Source organism: Leptinotarsa decemlineata, unplaced genomic scaffold, assembly GCF_025532065.1.
Source record: "Leptinotarsa decemlineata unplaced genomic scaffold, Ldec_3_MD MMD2_tig00000035_RagTag_RagTag, whole genome shotgun sequence".
Taxonomy (NCBI): domain Eukaryota; kingdom Metazoa; phylum Arthropoda; class Insecta; order Coleoptera; family Chrysomelidae; genus Leptinotarsa; species Leptinotarsa decemlineata.
The window spans coordinates 7,681,892-7,704,111 of NW_027412540.1; the positions used below are offsets into that span (position 1 = coordinate 7,681,892).

Here is a 22,220-nt window from a genome sequence, read left to right on the forward strand (position 1 = left end):
AAGGCGTACAATTTCAATTTTCTCTCTTACGCTCAATCTTGCAGCCATGACACAAAATAATTCGAAGAACTGTGAGGTGAATATTGTTGACAATAGTACACTTAAATCTTTCACAAGTGTCAAACTGTAATATAATTTCCATGGCAACTAAGATTTAAATTGAAATATTAGGTCTTAGTTTTAGTTAATTTGCGCGAAAACTTGAATGTAATTCCGTTATTTTCATTAAAAATATTTACGCTATTTGTTTTTTTTTTCATCTGGCGGCACCTTATTGTTGAAATCATAAAAAAAATATTCTCATGGCAATATATGTTGATATAGGGTGTTTTTGTGACTGTTAGCTGTGTGAGTTTTCAAATTTTTGAGTTGTCATAACTTTGTTAATAATGAATATTTTTTCATGAAATTTTGGTCACACCTGTTTAGAGGCACTCTGAATCTAGTGGTGTAGTGATTTTTTCCATGAAAAATCGCTAATAAAAAATCCCGATTTTCGACTAAGAAAAAATATCGTAGTATGCCCTGAAACTTTAATAAACATTTCAAATTTTGTCCCAAGGTAGATCTTTTAGTACTTGACATTTCAAAAAAAAATTATTAAAATCAGTTCACAACTTCAAATTTTAGGGGGGCTGTTTCCATTAAAGATGGGTCACACTGTAGGTAGGCTACAATTCACAAAGGTTTTGTGTAATTTTGGTCATAATATAACGGTAAGTATTGAGTAATTGGCGTGCGCTGCCTGTACCGTTAAAGTTACATACAGACAATGTACCGTGAGGTTGTTTATCTGAAATAGTTCTGATTAAAAGTCCGATATAGCATATATCTACTTATTATGTGGTAGCCACTGTATACAAAATACTGAGTCATAAATACAATTGAATTGGATACTTTTTTTACAATGCACATTTCAGAATATCTGTCAAATTCTTACAAAAATTGATACAATAGTCGATTTAAGTATTTGATATAAATAAACTATGTCTTCTATAGTGTAGAATCTACACGAAGTAATTTGGACGAATCGTTTGAAAGTTATTACGATAAGATCAACTTAATGCGACGTTGTGAGCCGTTACGCGTCGCGTCTACTGTAGGACGACGGAGGACGATGCGCGGGGTTAAAGGGGCGGTCTAAGAAATGAAGTGCCATCGCCTAGAACGCGACCCGAACGAGGGTAAACGCGTAAGGGCAGACGTCGTTGACGGTTGTGATAGTTTTTGAACTTTATTTTATGTAACATATTTCAATTCCCATAGCTATTCATTACTTAGCGTAGTTGGCATATTTCTTCAGTTACTGTATGTTTAAAGTGAAAATATAAGTTACTAGCTGTTGCCAACTCTTATATTAACGTACAGCCGAAGCTTATGAACCAAGAATCTTGCAAGATGCAGGTAGGTTCTTTGTATAGTAAATAAGCATCAAGACAGGAAATCAAGAATTTCCACCCCCAAGGTGGATATTGTATTGAATTTCGTCTGTTTTGAAGTTGTGAACCTGAAGTTTTGTGTTAATAAAAAATATTTTACTAGTACCATAATAATATAAAAAACTTAAAATGACTTTTTTTTTAAATTCGAAAAATTATTGTTGATTGAAATATAAGTCCCAATGACACAAAATCATATATTTTTTTTTTCATTATAATGTAATGAATGAGAAACATATACAATGTTTTGGAAATGTACTACCACAACCACCACACTATATTTTAATCCTTTTCTGCTATTCCAGTCTATTCACCTGCCTTCCGGAGAAATAAATGTACCCTAAGTATTTCAGCTTGAACAGTTTTCTTCCTTAAACAGAATTAAAAGCAATCACGCAGCTTAGAAGTGTTGAATGGAAAATGTTCCTTAATGTTTCCGGAGTTTGAAGATTCCATTTTTATTTTAGCTCTAGCTACTCGAATACTTCGATTAAACTTTTATGAGTTCAGCCTGAAATTCATTTGAATTGGCGTTTCCATTTCGCGATTAATTTAGATTCAGTCTGTATAGTTGCATTTCAAAATGATTTTCTGATTCGATTTTTTGGTTTGGTAGAGATCTATCAAATGAATAAAACATTGTCAAGAATTCTCCACGAGAAACCTATTTGAATATTCAGTTTTTCAGGATTCAAACAATGGATAAAAAATACTGACTGCGGTTTTTATCTCTCAGTATTTATTTGGATCGTCCATGTAACGAATCGAATAATTATTCTAATATATTAAACAACTAGGGAACCGCCCCAGCTTCGCACAGGTGCAATGCTTATACTAAATATACATATAAACACTATAAATGTGTATGGTCGTTGCTCATCATGAAGTGATGATAGGCACGTGCCGCTGGCCTCCCGATCGGTACTGTCGCAACCACTATGTCCTGCATTTTGAATCTTAATCTCTTCGAAAATATTAATTCTAATTTCATGCTGTATAGGGCCACATTGTTCTATATTGAATGCACAATGTATTTGAATTACGTAATTGGATAAGGATTATTGCTGATTTGCTTGAAATCGCTTTCTAAATAAGCCATTATTTTTCGAGTGATTATTGTGGATTATTGTGGGTTATCCCTAAGAAATAGACATATTCCATGTCGTACTTTTCATAGACCTCTCCAAGTTATACAATACTGAAAAAGATATTTTTATCTACAAAACAAAAATGAATGTGTTTATTCACAACTTCACATTAGAAACCTCTGAAATCACCAGTGTTTCTCTAATATATTATGCATATTATATACATACAGTGTGTAAAAGTCAAAATGAATAAATTTATTATTTCGATTAAGGTACATATTTTAACACACTCCCGAAACATTTCAAATTCAAATTATAATTTTACATACTTCAACGGAAAAATTCTACCCCTACCTTCAACCTCCGTTGAATGACAGGTACAACCTCCAATTTTTTATAATGAGAAGTGAAGGCTTGTGATGTATCGTGGTTACCGAAATACGATAAAATACATAAAACAGATTTCATGTTGAGGTATTGATAATAAGAAAGTGAGCAAAACCTATAGCAATGTTCTTTTTAGATGGTATCCTTTGAAAAACTGTAAATAATTTTCGTGACAACGTTAGTTTTAAACGCCTTATCAACTTGTTTTGTATGCAATATTAGTTGTCAGTATTTTAATTTAAGTTCAAAGTTCGTTAACTTCAAGTCTGACACATGTTTAGATCAAAGGAAATGCATAATACAACAGTTTTATGAATCAAATGATTGGTTACAGAGAAAACCCCAAACACAACAGGAAGTAGCTCGCCTATTTCATGAGAAATTTTCTAATTTACCGCCCATATCTCAAGGAACAATAAGCAAAATAGAAAAGCAACTTTGCGAACTTGGTCATGTGAGGCAGATAAAAAAGCAGCTGCCAATTCAATGAGTGATGAATTCAAATTAGATGTGATGCTGAAGTTTGAGGAAAAAATCACAAACATCGAGTAGACAGGCATCCACTACATTCAATGTTAGCCATACATTGATAGTAAACATATCAAAAAAGAATAAAATGATGCATCCCTATTAAATGATACCTACACAGAAGCTTATGGAAGTCGGATGGAAGAACTTATTTTTGTGAGCAAATGATGTACATTGACCCCTTTTTCATTGAGACCAACTTGAATGGCGATAATTATTTGGCACTACTTCAACATGATGTCATTCCAACTATAGAAAATTTGAATCCTGATTCAGGAAACCTTCAAGTTCCAGTGAATACGATATGGTTTCAGCAGAATGGAACACCACCACATTACCAAGTTAATATCAAAACCACGATTCAACATTTCCCAATCGGTGGATAGAGACGCGATGATCTATTGAATGGACAGCGCGATCACGTGATCTTTCATCATTTGATTTTTTTATGGGGATATGTTATGTAAAAATTGTAGAAAACTACAGCTACAGATTTGAATGATACAAAAGAACCAATATCGCTTGCGATTAGGTCGGTCACGCCTGATGTGTTAAATAATGTTAGAATACAGTTTTATTTGAGATTAAGATATTGACAAGATGATCGATGAACATTTTGAACATCTATTTCATTAACATCCATAGTTCTTTTTCGTTTTCTACATTTCATTATGTTTTGCATTACATTTCAGTTTTTCAGTGTATTTTATCGGATTTCAGTAACCACATGATTTTAATTCATTTTATCTTAATTGTTGCAACTAACTTGAAAGCGATAATATTTTTGAATAGTGAATGAAGAGATCTTTCAAACGATATATCACAAACCTCTACTTCCCATTTAAAAAGATGGATGTGTTATTTGAAGGGGGTGGCATTTTTATGTTGAAAGTGTCAAATTATAATTAACATTCGACGTGTATCGGGATTTTTTTTAAATATGTACAGTAACCGAAATAATCAATTTATACCATTTGGCTTTTACACACTGTATGAACCTTCAATTACTTAAGCTAATGAAAAAACCCGCAGAAAATCCGTTGAATAGTTTTGAAAATCCAAGCAGGCTTCCCGCCTGTCTGTTCCAATGTATTTACATTACGGAATATTGTAGATCAAAAAATGGTCACAGGAGACAAACCTCCTATTCCGTGTTGCCAGGTTCACTGTTTTTGTAGTAGATCTCCTGTTTTGGCTTTTGAACTATTATTCTACTGTTTGAGAATTGAAATGATTCAGTCTACTTACTATAAAAATCACTGAATGACTGTTATTATAGTCTACTGTTATTATGACACTAAATCTACTATTAGACAGTGACAGCACTGACCGTGTCAGAATGAAACGACATCATGTTTCAAACACAGTATTGAAAAGTTTATATAGGTAACAACTAACGAGCGAACACAACATTCATCAATTCCAATGCGGCACGATCTACATGACTAATGGCAAATGATACACATAGTTGAAAACATTTGCTGAATATTCTATTGAAATCAATATTCGAGTTGTGGCTGGAAATGTGAAATTGTGAAATTGTCAGTGAAACTCTTAGAAATTCGAAACAGATACCTATTCTCTCTTATAAGTTTATGAGAATGAATGCCAGTAACGAACACGGGCTTTGAGTGGTATAATTGCTTCAAAGGAGACATCAAATATTACCCTGGGTATGACGTTCTTCAACTCTGAAAATAAATGAAAACAACAAGTAATCAGACAATTTCATCCGTCCGTCATCAACAACACATATAATTCCAAAGAAGTATCCGTGCAGTCGCAATATCGGATGGAGTATCCGTGAAGTTGCTAAGACCGTAAAATTGAGAAAAGATATATTATACAGATACTACATGTACAATCAATTACGATTTCGTTGAAAAATGGGAACCTGAAAGAGTCCACAATCATTCCGACTGAAGGAAACTTAGGCGTCCAAATCAACATTCAAAGCCAATTTGATTGTTTTCCAGGCATATTTCAAAATTTATATGCATTGTGATTTGGTTCTTGCAGATCAAACCGTAAATGAAGAATATTATTTTGGAATGATAACACCTTCCGTGAGTGAGTGGGAGAAAGCGACCAGAATTGTGTAAAAACAAGTCGTGGATGTCCCATTAGGACGATATTTTAGCCTACACTACACTGATTGTTATCACTCTTGGCCATTTATTGGAAAATTCACCTCACCCACAAGATCCAGCTCTGTGCGAATTTTGTATATACCTAAAAACGAAGGAAACATTGGAAAAACCAGGTTCAATACAGTTGTATGAAAAGTGCTGTCATTGAACCAAGCATTCCTTTCGTCGCAATCAATTGACATCATCTCAGCTAGACCTCTGGTACAGTGTGAACCAAACTGATCATAGTTCATGGCAAAATCGAGCACATTGTGTACTATAATAGATGTCATGATTTTTTCATTTATCCTCAATTGCGTTTTTGCTTTGAAGTCTCGCTTGTATTTTATTTCACTGTCATTTCAGTTTTTTTGCTTGATATAATTGTTATTTTTGGCTAATCTCTTTTTATTTATTTTTCAGATTCTTTCAGGGATTTCAAATCAATTTATATCATAAGACAATAGAAGTCCGAACTGATGAAATGCACCACGAAACATTATCAACTACCTTCAAAAAAACGGGGAAAATTATGGATTGATAGAAACTTTGTGCATTTTCTTCTGTCCTTGCACCTCGAACACGTTGGTTTTTTATCTCCTTGCAGAGTTTCTTCTTTTCTGCAGGAATCCAACCATTGTGACAAACTCAATTGTCCAGTTCTTTGTTTTATGGAAAGAGAAAAATTCCACGAAGCCATGACTCTTGTGCTTTTCCGGTGCCACTCAATATTTCGTCCATCTTCGTAAAGATCGGTTTAGGTTTCTCAGTAATTCTATAAAGGTCCTCATGTAAACTTTCTGAAAGATATCGATGGAATTCCTGGGCGTTATGATGACCAGAACCGATGAATCGAGGGGCAAATCTTTGAATCTGACTTTTAAAGTAAGCAGTGTTTATTACTTTATTAGATGAATCTTCTAACCACAATTCCTTTATAACTTCTCTGAACGCTTTGATTGAAGCCCTGTCATATTAGTATCGATATCATCCATGTATGTATCCTTCTTCAACTATCCCAGCAACTATCTCGTGTTTGATAAACATTGGATTACACTGTTCATGAAACAAGTGTTTTCAAAATTTTCAGACCCAATAAACCATTCTGATTGAAGAATATGTCACTGATCTGATATTATAACTGTTGATACTACATTCGCTACTGCTGTCTCCTTCTGAATAATCAAGGATATGATGATTCATGTCTTCATCGGTAGGGTAAGGAATCTGAAGCTAAACTGCTTGAAACTGAATTGGAAATGGCAGAAGTTTTGAACTTGCTCATCTTTCTCTGTATCTTTTGGTGGAAACTTATAGAAAGTATCACAAGAAGTATTGGAGGTTTCATGAGGAATAATTCTCTCACCTAGTGAACGTGACGATGAAAAGGTACCAGAAACAGAAGCTGAATTATTTCATCATTTCGGACTTCCATTGTCTAATATAATATAAATTGATTTAAAGTCCCTGAAAAAAAAAATAATAGATTAACTGAAAATAACAATTTTATTAAAATAAAAAACTGAAATTACAAGGAAATAACATACAAGCTACAACCAGAAAATAAAAAATTGAAATAATAATAAGAGCTAAAAATTAAAAAATATGATTATCAACAAAAATGAAGAATAAAAATAAAAATTATAATAAAAATTAAAATTAAAAGATTCCAAACCAAGTTACGTCACGACGTTTCGATTGTTAATATCCAGAATCGTCTTCGGGTGATAACTGGACTTATTCCTCCGAGATCTGACTATTTATAGGTTATTCGGGTGCTTTCACCTGTCACCTATCCCCTCTTTCCGCTTCATTGGTTTTAGCGGGAGATGACCGTTTGGTGGGAGTTGGTCGTAGTTCGCTCGATAAGAGGTTTCCATATGTTACGTATCTTTACGCTAGCTTGACTAAATGCGTTGTCGGACAACATATACGCGGATTCCTTGAATTTTCTCCTAAACCAGTGTTCCTCTTTGTGGATGATTTCAGCTTGAGCCCACTTGATATTATGTTGATGATTCCAAACATGCTCTGCTATTTTGGATTTGCTGGTTTCTCCTCGCTATATGTGTTTCTTATGCTCGGCAATACTAACTTTCAAGGGCCTCTTAGTTTCACCGATGTATGATTCTCCGCACTCGCAGGGTATCAGGTAAATGCACTTCTTGGAATCGCAGTCCGCGTTTGGTGGCCTGGTTTTCTTGAGGCTGCTACGGATAGTGTTCCCAGATCTGAAGCAGGTCCTGATGTTATATTTTTATATGTTATATTTTTTCAGGAATTTCAAATCAATTTATATTATATTGGACAATGGAAGTCCGAACTGATGAAATACACCTCGAAAGATTGTCAATCACCTTCAAACAGAAGCTGAATGACCACGCTGTATATCGTAGATTTCGATTGACATTTGGGATGTGAAAGTGTGAATTGAACCGTCAATTCCAAGAGCAGCCTCAGTCTTGTACAATGAAGAACGAAGTATTTGAACCGGAAATATTTAATACCTTCATCCTCTTAGACAGTACATCATTTTCTTTGTTATCCTCTGAGTTGTTTATCATGTGCGTATTTTACTTCTTTCATGAAAAATTCGAAAATTTCTGCCAGTTCAGTGAAATTTTAAAGAGAAACAAGAGAGTATCAACAGGTGTAGCAGAACTCATGATCGTAAGAGGGCGATGAAGTAGAGTTCACGAAAGTTCGATTTGAAAAAGAAACTAAGTGCTGAATTTCGAGGAGATCAAAAGATTCTGCATATATCTTAAAGTCTATGTTGTGCTCAGTATTGGGTAGTCGCTACTGAAATAGATGTTGCTTTATAATTCCATTATAATTTTTATATCTATTTTTTATGTATTCATATGTTACTGTTGAGTGTTTTATTGTGTATCAGTTGATTGATAAGCGGTTTTTATTGAAAGAAATTTTCATATTTTCCAAGAGGAGAGTAATCACCATCAATAGCTTGTGGGCCTTTTGTTCTCTGTTTGAAATTGTAATGAGTTGAAAAAATACATTTTGAGAATGAAGGCGGGCTGAAATGGTTGACTTGATGGAAGTCGTATCTGAAGACATACAACTGGAAGAATTACCAGACTTGGGTATGTGAAGTTGAATTTATGTGCCAAAAAATACAATAAAACTACCAAACCGACAAATCTGAATAAGTGAGATGGAATCTAAGCTTGCAGACTGCAGAAGAAATGAAAACAAAACTGGAAAGTTTGTATCACTCTGTACTTTTCAGAAGATGTTTCAGTTTGTGAGGCCGGTTGAATTTATCTTGTCGCATGATATTTTCAATTTTGATTTATCGATTTGAATTGAATGATTTGAAGGATATTTATAATGTATTTGCAATGCTTAGATTACCTCGTTCATGGAGTTCATGACTATCACACTGTACAACTCAGAACATTACACATTTCGCTTCATTAAAAATATTGATTGTGGTGATCGATAAGGCGTTAAATAATTTTGGACCAAAGTAAGTTGAGGATCTTTGCTTTATAATTTGTTTAGGGGACTATTACGTAGGACTTACTTTCATGTCTTGTGTGATGGTTGTGTGGGATATGAATAAATTCTGATTTATGTCGAAATTGATGAAGTGAAACAGTTCTGTATTGAAGCTGGCAAATATCCAGGAATTCAAATTTTTTCAGAAAGGTAACTGATACACCAACACATCTTCTTGCTCATTTTTGAAATACTCATAACTATCTCAGCGAATCTGATTTTATTTTTTTAACGTACTCACAACACTTTCATTTCTGTGAATGTTTTCGAAATTGGTTCATTCGTTATTGAGGAATTAAATGTTGAATGTTTTATTTACTGTGGAAATCAACAAAAGTATTATCAATGACAACTCACTCAACAGATAAAGTGTTTGAAATGACCTCCATCTAGTTCCATACAATAATACAGTCCACTTTGGAAAGCGTTCATCACATTATTGAAGATGTCCGGAGTCAGAAATCGGTATTCCCGAACAATACTCTGTCGCAGGTCTTCTAGATTTGTAATATTTATTCAATTAGTAGTAAACGTTTTGAAATGGACGACACTGTTAGTTTTTTCTGCACTGGTACTGAAGTGAATAGACATGATTGTTATTACTGGAGCGATGTGAATCCTCATTTAGTGATGAAAACGCATTCACAAACTCCACAAAAATTTAATGTCTGGGCCGGCATTCTTGGTGATCATATTGTTCGACCCATTCTTCATTGAAGGCAATCTCAATGGAGACACATATTTAAAACTTCTACAAGACTGTGTACATCCTATGGTTACACAAATTTTAGGAAATGATGAAAATTTAGTAGAAAATAAAATAACATTCCAGCAGGATGGTGCACCTCCACATTTTGATTTTCGGGTGTGACAGTTTTTAGATGAACGTTTTCCAATGCACTGGAGTGGCTAGATCACCTGATTTCACACTGATGGACTTATTTCTGTGGAAACACCTGGAGTCGAATGTGTACTCTACTAAACCTACAAATCTTGATGACCTGCGATGACCTTGAACTATGTGGAGGTCATTTTGAACAATTTATCCGTTGCTTTTTTTTCCACTGATATTATTTGTTGTTGATTTTCTCATTAAAATGAACGACAGCAAATTTTCTGTTTTTTCTTGAATATAACGTTTTACATTCAATTTCTCAATGAAGAATTAACTAATTTGAAAAAATGAAGGTAATAGATGGACGATAAAAGACCTTTCGAATGATGTATTACTCGACCCCCATGCCATTGAAAAAAAAGGGAGAGAGTTGCTGACCGTAGGGGGGTCAAGATTCGGGTATGATTTCCATATCAGAATTAGTTCTTCTAGAAATGAAAATTGACGTTCTCTTTGAAATTTTCGATCACACGTCCGTTTCTGACTTAAAGGGGAGGTCAAGTTTTCGTTGGAACGCCCTGTATAACTTTGATGAGTCAACTAGACTAAATAGGCTAACGTCAAAAATATTTGCAAAATAAAATCAGAATCCAACGTATTAGTCATTTCTCTAATTAACGGAATGTACAACGGAATGATTTTTGTTTTGGAAAAACCATAAGTCATCCGAAAAATACCGGAATAATTTTTCAGGAAGATGAGGTTTTCAAAACTGATTTTTACTTCCAGAGAAACTAGTGGCGTATTACCTACTTCTATTTTTGAAATGATTGGAATGAATTATTTTATTACTCATTATGAAATGTTCATGATCATAAAAATTTTTTTGAACACCTTGAAAGTAATGAAGTTTTCTTTCCAAAAATGGACTCAAAAATAAGCTCCTTGAATATTAGCATCTTTTGAAAAGGCACCCTGTTTATTGATTGAACATTACTCTTTTGATTTGTCTTATCTATACATTTTATGAAAGTTCATCGATGGGGACTATCTATTGGATTTGAATTATCATCACATTTGCTATTGCATTTCATTAAGGTCCATATTCCACTGACCTATATGTCTGGAACACAATCGACCTTTGTCGTGTGGGCGATTGATGATTACCTCAGACATATTGACATTTCATGAATGATTGGCATAGTTCCCTGTGAGATACTCAGATTGTATAGATATGGTTTATTCGAGTTGAATATTCCCAAACAATACTCCCAATCTCTTCATCACATGATCAAAGAACAGATAACAATTGAAAATGACAATAAATACTAGAGTTGTAGGAATGATTCATTTCAAAACGATATTCAATGATATTCTACGGTTTTATGATACATTGAAAGTCTTTTTTCAAGTGAATATGTTAATTTCAATTTCATTCAAAATGGTAGAATTCAAAAAGTGGGCATATCACTTTTTCGCATATGCCCAAGTCCACGAAAACAAACATTTACGGACATGATTGAAAACAATACAAGTTACTAAACACTATTTTCCACAAATTAAAATGAATGCCAACCAAGTTACCAAACTCTTTTCAATCACAACCTGAAGTGATGATTTTTTTCTGGTAGTATCACTTCTTGACCAGCAGTTTCTTCAATTTCTTTAATATACTGACAGTAATGTTCGACTAAAAAAAATACGAAGAAATATTTTCATGTGCGCTCTCACAGTTTCGTGTGATACAGGAACATTCTCGCAGGACTTCACATTCGAGCATTATTGAGAATTTTGAATTTCATTTCAAAATTTAAATTTCATCACATCTACTTGTGAGTTGTCTTGTTTGTTGACTTGCTGCAAATAATAATATTTTGTAACGTAGTGAATTGAGCTGAAATTAATTTAATTTGGTCTTAACGACCACCGAAAGACTGAATCAGTACCGGAAGCGTTATTCAAAGCGGAGTGAACTGTTTGAATATCCCGAACAAACGAAATCAATTCCAACTAGTCACAAGCTCTATCTGCAGTTGCTTTAGTAGAATGTACCACTGCACCACCTGCAGACAAAATTTGAAAGCGACTCCATAAACACATACTCTACGATGGGAGTCAGAATGATGAATATATTCCGGAGAGGTGCAAATAATATGCTCAAGTTCGGGTGAAAACATCTCACCCTTGCCTTTTATATGAACCTACGACTTTGTAGGTAAGTGTGGCTGAAGCCTGACGGAAAAACAACAAGTAACCCAGCTGATGTCGCGCAGAAACCAATAGGCATCTGTGGAACGTCTTCCTTTTGAAAGATTCGTCGTAAGTAACTTCCCATAAATGAAAAGCTAAAATTGATTTCATTTGGTCGGGACGACCACCGATAAACCGTTTTCAGAGTACTAGTTCCTCGTCAGTATCATGAGGGTCATTTGAGACGAAGTGAACCGCATGTAATATGCATCTCTCCGAAATATATTTATGAATAGTAGTTGAATTTAGTTGGTCACATTGACTTTCGTGACAGACCATTTTAAATAAATAATTACAATAATTTTTTAATAACCGAAAACTACAGATTTCCAACTTCAAAACTAACAAAATTTAACACAATCTTTAAACTTCTATTTTTCCCCCTCGAGGATGTAATTTCCTGATTCCCTTTCTTGATGTTTATTTACGCTATATAAAAAACTTACCTGTATATTCCAAGATTCTAGGTTCAGTAGCTTCGGCTGTACGTTAATATAAAAGTGTTAGTCAATCAAAGGTTGCCCACTTGTACAATATTGAATAGCATCAGCAGAAAAAATATACAATGAAAGGATTAGAATGAAATACATTGGTGATTCTACTAATCCTACTCCTACTAATATTTTTAAATGCGTAAAGTTTGTTACGATGGATAAATGTAATGTTTGTATTAATGAGTTTTATTTTTTCACGCCTGAACAGCCAACGGATTCAAATGTAAGTTGGTATATAGATAGATCATAACATGGAATAACACATAGGGTGGATTTCCACGGTAAAGCAGGTGAAACAGCGGGGAACAGCTAGTATTATATAAGTGGGTATAGTCGAAGTAACCGGTATTGTGAATAGTTAAAGCTATCTGCCAAAAAAACCAATACAAAGAAATGATGGCGCTGCGATATAATCCACGTGGCCTTGGCGGTTCCTATTGGATAATTTTTAATAACCGAGTTTTATGATTGCTGGCATAAAATTACATTTGAAGTCATATTACGGTGACGAATAGAATGCGAGGATATTTATACACTTCTTGTTGTCAATGTTCAGTTCAGGAACTGATCGCGATTTGAGTGCTGAAATTTGATATTGGTGTAGTTATAATTACTTGAAACTTTTGTTATTCGTTTAAAATGTCACGTCCTTTAATGAGTACTAATAGTAATAACGAGTGTGATAACAACGCATACTTTTTCCTGTGTAGTGATTCCAATATCGATGGTGAACAATGCAAAAAAGACATATCAGTGAATAAGATTCGGATGCATTTGAATTTCGAAACCAGAAAGTATGTTTCAATGCATATAAGAATCTACATCTCAAGTTTGGTTCCGAGGGAAACCAACTATATTACAAGTAACATCAGATTTGGCCGAAATTCCTTTCTCAACTGTACGTAAAATATTCAAAAACAAACCTTATGAACACAAGGCGCGATGTGATACAGAATTGCCAAAACCTTCAGATGTTCATCTTATAAAATCATTAAAAACAATGTACGAGTGTTATAAAAGCAATGATATTCCTACAACTGAAATTATAAGGAAGAAATTGAATACTTCCGGCCATAACGTGGGTGTAACAGAGAAGCGAGAGTAAGCGACTTGTCCTCCAGTATTTTTCTGACTTCTATCACTATTCTTGCCAGCCTTCTCATATAACGTTTCGCTACGGAAATTAAATGTCTTTCTTTATGACACTTGACGTACCTTCGCCCAACTTCGCATATTATTTTGTCTCTTTTTGCGACCAAAGACACGATGTCAGCTTTTAATGACTGCAAAACCCCGGATATTCGCAAAGGATCATTTGGTCCGAAATATCCAGCTAGTAGGGTCTGGCTGTCTGACTGATGTCGATGGCGCCTATTATTGTTCTTTTTTTCTGTATTTAGGGAACAACGAGCAACGTGTCGTCTCAATGTATTCTTCATATAGTATCCTGAAATGAAACAAATGAAATTGAAAAATACAACAATAAATTTCAATTTCAAATATTTAATTAATATAATATTAATTGAATGCTGAGTTATTTTTCAGAGCTGTAACCACACAGATACATATTTTGTTTTCAAAATGAAGTGGCTTTATAAATTAACTCTTCAAATCGACAAAAGTAGTGTTGATCGTATTGACTCAGTACGCATTTATGAAAACCCTTGCTTGAGAAGTAAAAGGTCGAGATCTCACATCTTTTTGTCCAAACTTACCTTTACAGTGAATACAAGGGAGTAGCGTATCACTGGATGCTCCTTTGTTATTATCAAATTTCCGTTTTTGAACAGGTATGCAATTGCCAGAGATAAAGTCCCCTTCTTTTCTTATTTTGTTGATAATCCTTTTTCGATTTGGATCTTTTTTATCCAGCGCGAGAAAGCGTCCCACTTCTAGTTCATCACCATGTTGCCTCTCTAGGTGTCTTGCAAAATTGTTCACCTGCACATCACAATAGGGACAGTGATGTTTTCTCCTCCTTTTATAGACCACACTATTCTCTTTATCTTGGTAGGTAGTTGGCGTACTTGTACAGGCAGAGGAAGTATTATCATAATTGTCGTTTGCAATCATATTACTTGGATATTCTATAGACTTTAATGCGGTGAAAATACCACTCTCAGACGTCATCATGGCAACTTCGCCACTGCATTCTGAAATTAATTAAATTATGTTATTTGAGTTGTATGAATTATAGTATCAGGTAAGAGTGCTCTGTATTTCCCATTCTGCTGAAATGCATTCGTAAAAATTATATTCGGTTGAATTTCTTACCCAATTTCTCTCTATCTCGGTTAATAGTAGGCGTACTACTATTAGTCGGTATAGTCGGGTATAGTCGAAGTAACCGGTATTGTGAATAGTTAAAGCTATCTGCCAAAAAAACCAATACAAAGAAATGATGGCGCTGCGATATAATCCACGTGGCCTTGGCGTGGCCTTGGCGGTTCCTATTGGATAATTTTTAATAACCGAGTTTTATGATTGCTGGCATAAAATTACATTTGAAGTCATATTACGGTGACGAATAGAATGCGAGGATATTTATACACTTCTTGTTGTCAATGTTCAGTTCAGGAACTGATCGCGATTTGAGTGCTGAAATTTGATATTGGTGTAGTTATAATTACTTGAAACTTTTGTTATTCGTTTAAAATGTCACGTCCTTGAATGAGTACTAATAGTAATAACGAGTGTGATAACAACGCATACTTTTTCCTGTGTAGTGATTCCAATAGCGATGGTGAACAATGCAAAAAAGAGATATCAGTGAATAAGATTCGGATGCATTTGAATTTCGAAACCAGAAAGTATGTTTCAATGCATATAAGAATCTACATCTCAAGTTTGGTTCCGAGGGAAACCAACTATATTACAAGTAACATCAGATTTGGCCGAAATTCCTTTCTCAACTGTACGTAAAATAGTCAAAAACAAACCTTATGAACACAAGGCGCGATGTGATACAGAATTGCCAAAACCTTGAGATGTTCATCTTATAAAATCATTAAAAACAATGTACGAGTGTTACAAAAGCAATGATATTCCTACAACTGAAATTATAAGGAAGAAATTGAATACTTCCGGCCATAACGTGAGCTGCTGTGAAAAAACTCTTCATAATTGTTAACTGGTAATTATGTAAAGCGGAAATTAAGTCGTGTTTTGATCCAATTAATTATTTTTTCGTGATACTGCGTCTGCGCTCTGGGCCCACAGCAAATGACTTCGGAACCCTTGTAAAATATTCTTGAAGGTGACTTACCTGCGGCTTCACTTCCTGCTCTTTGTGTATTTAATTTTGATTTATACGTAGCTGGCTCTATTTTTTTTATTGAGAAGTTTAAGGTAACTAGTAAGGAAACTTAGAAAGTTATCAACTCCGTTTGGCTTTAAGTATTGATTTGAATTTGTTTAAAACACATCGATTAAATCTATGGATGCTAAAAGTTTTTTTAACCTGTGCTAATTTTGTTTTTTTTTCCTCGCAAAGTAATTGAATTTTAAATACCCAAGTATTAAGATCATATTGTACAATTTATTTTCACGTTATCAATATACTGATCTATTGGAATGGTGGCTGGTCAATTTTATTTCTTTTCTCTTGGTAAGTTGGAGAATTGGTAAAGATATTAGTGAAATCTATTGGCATTTCAACTTACCTGGCGCCCAAAAAAAAAAATATAATATACAACATCTGTAAACTCACTCCCGTCTCCTCTGTAGTGAATCGGTATGCCTTGACTGTCATCGTGACAGCCCACCAATCGCAACTTCAAGTATTGAGGTTACATTAGTATAGATATAGATTCTAACTCCCACCCCGGAGTGAGGGCTTGTGAATGCTGATAGAGTTTATGACTAGTTGGGATTGATTCCAATTGTTCGGGATATTCAGACGGTTCATTCCGTTTTGAATGACGCATTAATGATCAAATATGGATATTGACGCGAAATCTCTTCGTGAAAATTTCGGATAATAAACTGGAAAAGGGCTTTCGTTATTGTTTATGGTCCATAAATCACACATTGTTCTCGTCAGATTTTCTGAAATATCTAAAAATGCACCGATCTGATTTTGGAAACCAGGAAAGTTTAGTTTTCCTTAACATGCCTTGGAAAACAGCCAGTATATGATTCTATACTTTTGAATGCTTTCAAATGTTTTGAATAGCCAAATATAGCATAAGAAGCATGAACAGTGACTAAAGAAGTCTCATTCCAAACAGCCACTTTCATTGAAACAGTTTTGCAGTTCTAATGTTCGGTAGCTGATCATGTTCTGAAACAACTGGTAGTTTCCATTGAAAAAAGTAACCATACCAGTCTTCATATTGATACACCCTGTATTGAAAAGCTTCTGTTTACCAATTAACTTCACGGATACCCAACAGGTATTTTAATTAATTTTCTGTCACAAAGTATTTACGGAATTTTTCATCAGCGCCAGATTTGTATCCATAGGGAAACCTTATCCTCTACGGATTTGACGTTTCATTGGAAAATATCATATCTGATTAGACCCATGGACATGATGATGTGGAAACCGAACATGGTCCCCAAAGAAGTGAAATGAAGCAATATATGCCGGGTATCCTGGAAGTACATAAATTTTAAATGAAATTTAACAATGAAAAATTGTTTCGACAATAGTTTCTCTCAATGAAAGCAATACTCTGTTTTTTTTACTAACAATACGATCTGGCTATATGCTACAACTGAAATAATTCAAGTCATGCTATTTCTTGAAGTTTTGGTTCTTAAAATTTTCACAATCTAGAGTGTTATAAAGGCCAAATCAAAGGCAAGGAATAATCTTGTTAGTAGTAATTTCTCATATTCCAATATTTTGCCTGTACAATGCTCAAGGTTGCCACTTTCCTCTCATGCAGACCTACGACTTTGTTGGTACATGTGACAGATACCATCTCCGGAATATTAATCATTATTTCGACTTCAACCCTGGAGTGTGCTTGTGGAGTTGTTTCCTGGCTCTGTCTGAAGGTGATGCATTTGACATTCCACTGAATCAACTACAGAAAGATTTCATGACTAGCTGGAATTATATTTGTTTGGTCGTGATACTCAGACGGTTCACACCTTCCTTAAGAAACCATGCCTGGTACTAATGATGGGGCAAGCACCCTGAAACCGGTCTATCGGTTGGTCGTATCGACCAAAACAAATTAATTTCTACCTTTCATCGTAGAAAATAACTTGTGACGAATTTTCCAAACCGAAGACATTGCACAGGTGCCTGATGGCTTTATTTCAACTCTCTGCGCGGAATTAGCTGGGTTAGTAGTCGTTTTTACGTTGGTTACCTGCCACACGTACTTACAAATTCGTAGGTCTGTATGAGAAGAAAGAGGCAACCTTGAGCATGTCATATATATGACTAGCTGTATTCATGGATGGCTTTTATTTCGGTAAGTAAACTTTTTTCTCCTTCGGAATTTCAATAATGAAAAATGGTAATAAATTAGTTATTTTTTATTAAAATTTATAAAAAGGTGAACTTTTCAGTTTGTTTTCTTATAGGCTTCTCCAATCGATCGTTTATATGAATTGGAAAAAATGTTGTAGAAAATATGGATCTCTGAGGATCATAAGCGTTGATAATAAAGGTATCATTCCTCACGTATTTAAATTGCATAGTGAAAATTGTATGCATATTATTTGTTGAAGTTATTGCATGAGATTTGGAAGTACAGCTTTTTCCACGATTTTCAATATACCTGATATCAAAGATTTGAATGATTTTTCTACTATTTGGTTACAAGTTGAAATTGAGCAGTCTCACTGCACTCTGGTTTTTTCATCACTCAAACTGACAATAGCCATATAACAGTAGTGCTAGATAGAAATATTTTTGTTGCGAGATATACTAAATTGTTGAGTGACAGGGAAGTATATGTAATTTTATCTAATGACCACATCATAAAAATACAAAATGAGTAAAATAAAATAGTTATAGAACTAGTAGATAACAAATATTTTGATGAACAATGGGCTGACTACCTCACTACAAAATATGGAGTGTTTTCCAAAATGTATTTCCCACCTCACATTCGTGATCGATGTCCCAAACTGAGTAGACGCATTTCAAATTGCTCCGCAAAATAATTCGATTTCATCGGTCAAAAACCCAGATATTCCACTGTTCTTTTGAAAGACACATTACAGATTTCCTTTTTACTCACATTCAATTATTTGATCAGAGATGCCACCACCAGTATGTTCCGAAGAATAATATTCATTTCTTGTTATAACCGGTTGTTTTCGTGATTTATATTAATTCGAGTGGAAAATCAATTTTATATATGATAGAATAATATGTGATCTGACATGGATACTAGGAGGTATGTACAGTGTGTCCTATTTTACTTTTTATTGAATAATATTATCAACCATAGTAAATTAGAAAAAATGCTGAAGAAAGAAAACTGGGAAACAGGGATGAAAACTGGAGAAACGGAAATACTCTACGCGACCTGTATCAATAAAATTTCTCTATATATTGATGAAAACACGCAAATAGAATCAAATACCATGTTGAAAATCCAGACCAAAGTGAAACCCTGGATAACGCTTGGTTTAATCAATTCAATTAATCATAGAGACTATTTGAAGCAAAAATCTGCAAGGACACATAGTGAAGACCATAAAAACGAGTATAGACACTATAGAAACTTTCTAGGTAATTAAATAAGAACTGCCAAAAATGACTATCACAAAACTGAAGTAAATGAATCGGGTAAAAACTTTAGAAAAATTTGGAACGAAATAAAAGAAGTAACGAATTATACCTCGCATCATAATAGTGCGCAAAATTTCCACTTTATCAATGAACAAGGCAGAAAACAGAGGGATGAAGAAGTAGCGAACGAGATCAATTACTATTTCATAAATATAGGTGAAATCATTTCAAACAGAATAGATAAACCAACATGAACAACAGTAATATGAGAAATTTGCTATTCCTCCACCAGATAACTGAAATTGAAATCATAAAGATAATATTTGGATCAAAAAATAAGACTTCTCCTGGTCCTGACAAAATTAAGGTATCATCCATTGAAAAATATCACATTTATCTCATAAAACCATTACGCTTTATTTTGAACCCAATTTTTCTTTCTGGAAAAATCCCGACTACCTACCTTTGAAGAATCCATCACAATCCCAATTCATACAATATAGTTCCAATCAATATTTGAGGTATTAGTAGTAAAATCCTTCAAATTGAAATGTTCGTAATTTCTTCACTTATACAATGATCTTAATATAATATATCAAATGAATACGACAAGTTACTGACTAATTGGACTTTCCAGTAGTTTATATTACGCAGTAACTTTTCGGGGTGAAATTTTCAGTTTGCCCTTTACTATACTTCAGCAGATTCTTTATTGGTTCAGCTTTTATTTTTTCAGATTGTAGAAAAAACAGTATAATATATTGAGTCCTCCACCAAAACACAACAGTGTTGTAAAAAGCCTGCCCGCTAGAGAAAGATGCAAACCTGATTGGTAAGGTTTTTCAAATTTTTGTACCGAGAGTTCCCGTGCAGAAGTTGGTGAACTGTATTTAGAGGAAGATTTAGAAGGTCCAGAGAAGGAGCATTGAATTAAATCAATATATGAGAAATTGCAGTCTTTCCATGATAATGATGCATGGATCCTGACAGATGTTCCAGAAGGAAAAACTATAGTAAATTGTAAGTGGGTATTAAAGAAAAAGTGTGACAGTAAAAATAAAATGATTTTTCGTGCCAGATTGGTTGCAAAAGGTTATAATCAAAAAATAGGTATTGATTACACTGAAACATTCTTACCTGTAGTTAGACATACCACTTTGCGGTTACTGTTTGCCTTTGCTGTACAACTTGATCTAAAAACTGCTCATTTAGATGTTAAGATGGCCTTTCTCAACGGAGAATTGGATGAGACAATATATATTCAGTTGCCAAAGTGTTTTAAGTACACTGATGATGGAAAATCTAAAGTACTTAAGTTAAATTAAGCAATATATGGTCTCAAGCAATCCTCTAGAGCATGGCATAAGAAAGTTGATGATACAATGTTGAGTAATGGTTATAAAAGATCCAAATCAGAGTCATGTTTATACATAAAAATTGTTAATGGACTAAGAACTTTTATTACTCTGTACGTTGATGATTTTTTTTATTTTTTCAAATGATAAAAATGAAATGAAAAATGTGAAAGATTTTTTGCGCATACATAAAAATTGTTAATGGTCTAAGAACTTTTATTACTCTGTACGTTGATGATTTTTTTTATTTTTTCAAATGATAAAAATGAAATGAAAAATGTGAAAGATTTTTTGAGCAATCATTTTGAAATCAAAGATTTAGGACAAATTAAAGATTGCCTTGGTATCACAGTTGATACTGACAAAGAAAATAATGTCATCACTCTTACTCAAGAAAAGTACATTGATGAGTTGTTATGTAGATTTAATATGATTGAGTGTAAAATAGTTGATACACCTATGGAGGTGAAATTGAGTACTGTGAATAATAAAAATGTAAAGAGTAATAATCCATACCAACAGCTCATTGGAAGCCTAAGGTATTCGGCAATACTTCCGAGGCCAGATGAAGCTTATGCTGTAGGGTATCTAAGCCAATTCAATAACTGTCATAACAATGATCACTGGGTATATGCAAAAAGAATTTTAAGGTATCTGAAAGGAACGAAAGGTTCAGGTTTAAGATATTGTAAAAATAGAGTTCTTAATATAGAAGGATATTGTGATGCAGACTGGGCAAACAATTTAGTAGATAGAAAATCATATACAGGTTTATGTTTTTTGTTATCGGGTGCTGCCATATCATGGAGTTGTAAATAGCAAAGAACTGTAGCACTCTCTAGTACCGAAGCCGAATATATGGCACTAACAGAGAGTTGTAGGGAAGCTGTAAATCTTTCAAATCTCCAAAATGAAATAACTGGACAAATGTATACAACTAATGTATATAATGACAATCAAAGTGCCCTGAAATTGTCAGAAAATCCAGTATTTCATAACAGAACTAAACATATATATGTGCGATACCTTTATTGTACAGAAGTGATATCAAGTAAAATTGTTGTAGTGAATCATTTACCTATAGGAGATATGCCAGCGGACATTTTGACAAAAAGTTTAATTTCAGTTAAACATCATGAATTTGTTAAAATGCTAGGTATAACAAATGTCAAGTTGTAATTTTTCTCTCTATTTTGAGAGTTAGGGTGTTGTATTTGTATGCTAAAAATATAATACCATTTATTATGGCTATGGCGCCACCTATGTTCACATTGATTATGATTGTGTATGACGGTTCAACCTTGAATAAAGTTTTTTAGTTCTTATCAAGTTCATGAAAAATAAGCACGTTGTTTCATTAACATAAATTATAAATTGAAAATACATATTTCTTTCATTTTCTTCTATCCTTCAGTACAACACAAACTTCCTCTTGAGAACTGGGCATCACTTTGAAATGTGCTGGTACTTTGATATCTACCCAGTTCCTTTTT

At 33.9% G+C, this 22,220-nt stretch overlaps 1 protein-coding gene across 1 annotated transcript; it reads right to left on the bottom strand.

The window, feature by feature from the left end:
* Positions 1–13,688: 13,688 nt before the first annotated feature.
* On the bottom strand, positions 13,689–16,423 carry LOC141481108 (uncharacterized). Its single transcript, XM_074172222.1, has 4 exons — positions 16,335–16,423; positions 14,947–15,122; positions 14,388–14,825; positions 13,689–14,119 (listed from the first exon to the last, which is right to left on the bottom strand). Exons 1-4 carry the CDS (start codon positions 16,421–16,423, stop codon positions 13,716–13,718), a joined length of 1,107 nt encoding a protein of 368 aa, XP_074028323.1. The 3' UTR covers positions 13,689–13,715.
* Positions 16,424–22,220: the final 5,797 nt, after the last annotated feature.

Coding starts and splice junctions, on each gene's coding strand:
- LOC141481108 (XM_074172222.1), bottom strand. CDS start 16,423: ATGACAGTCAAGGCATACCGATTCACTACAGAGGAGACGGGAGTGAGT. Junction 14,826..14,946: donor CCGAGATAGAGAGAAATTGG/GTAAGAAATTCA, acceptor AATTAATTTCAG/AATGCAGTGGCGAAGTTGCC. Junction 14,120..14,387: donor CCCTTGTATTCACTGTAAAG/GTAAGTTTGGAC, acceptor GTTTCATTTCAG/GATACTATATGAAGAATACA.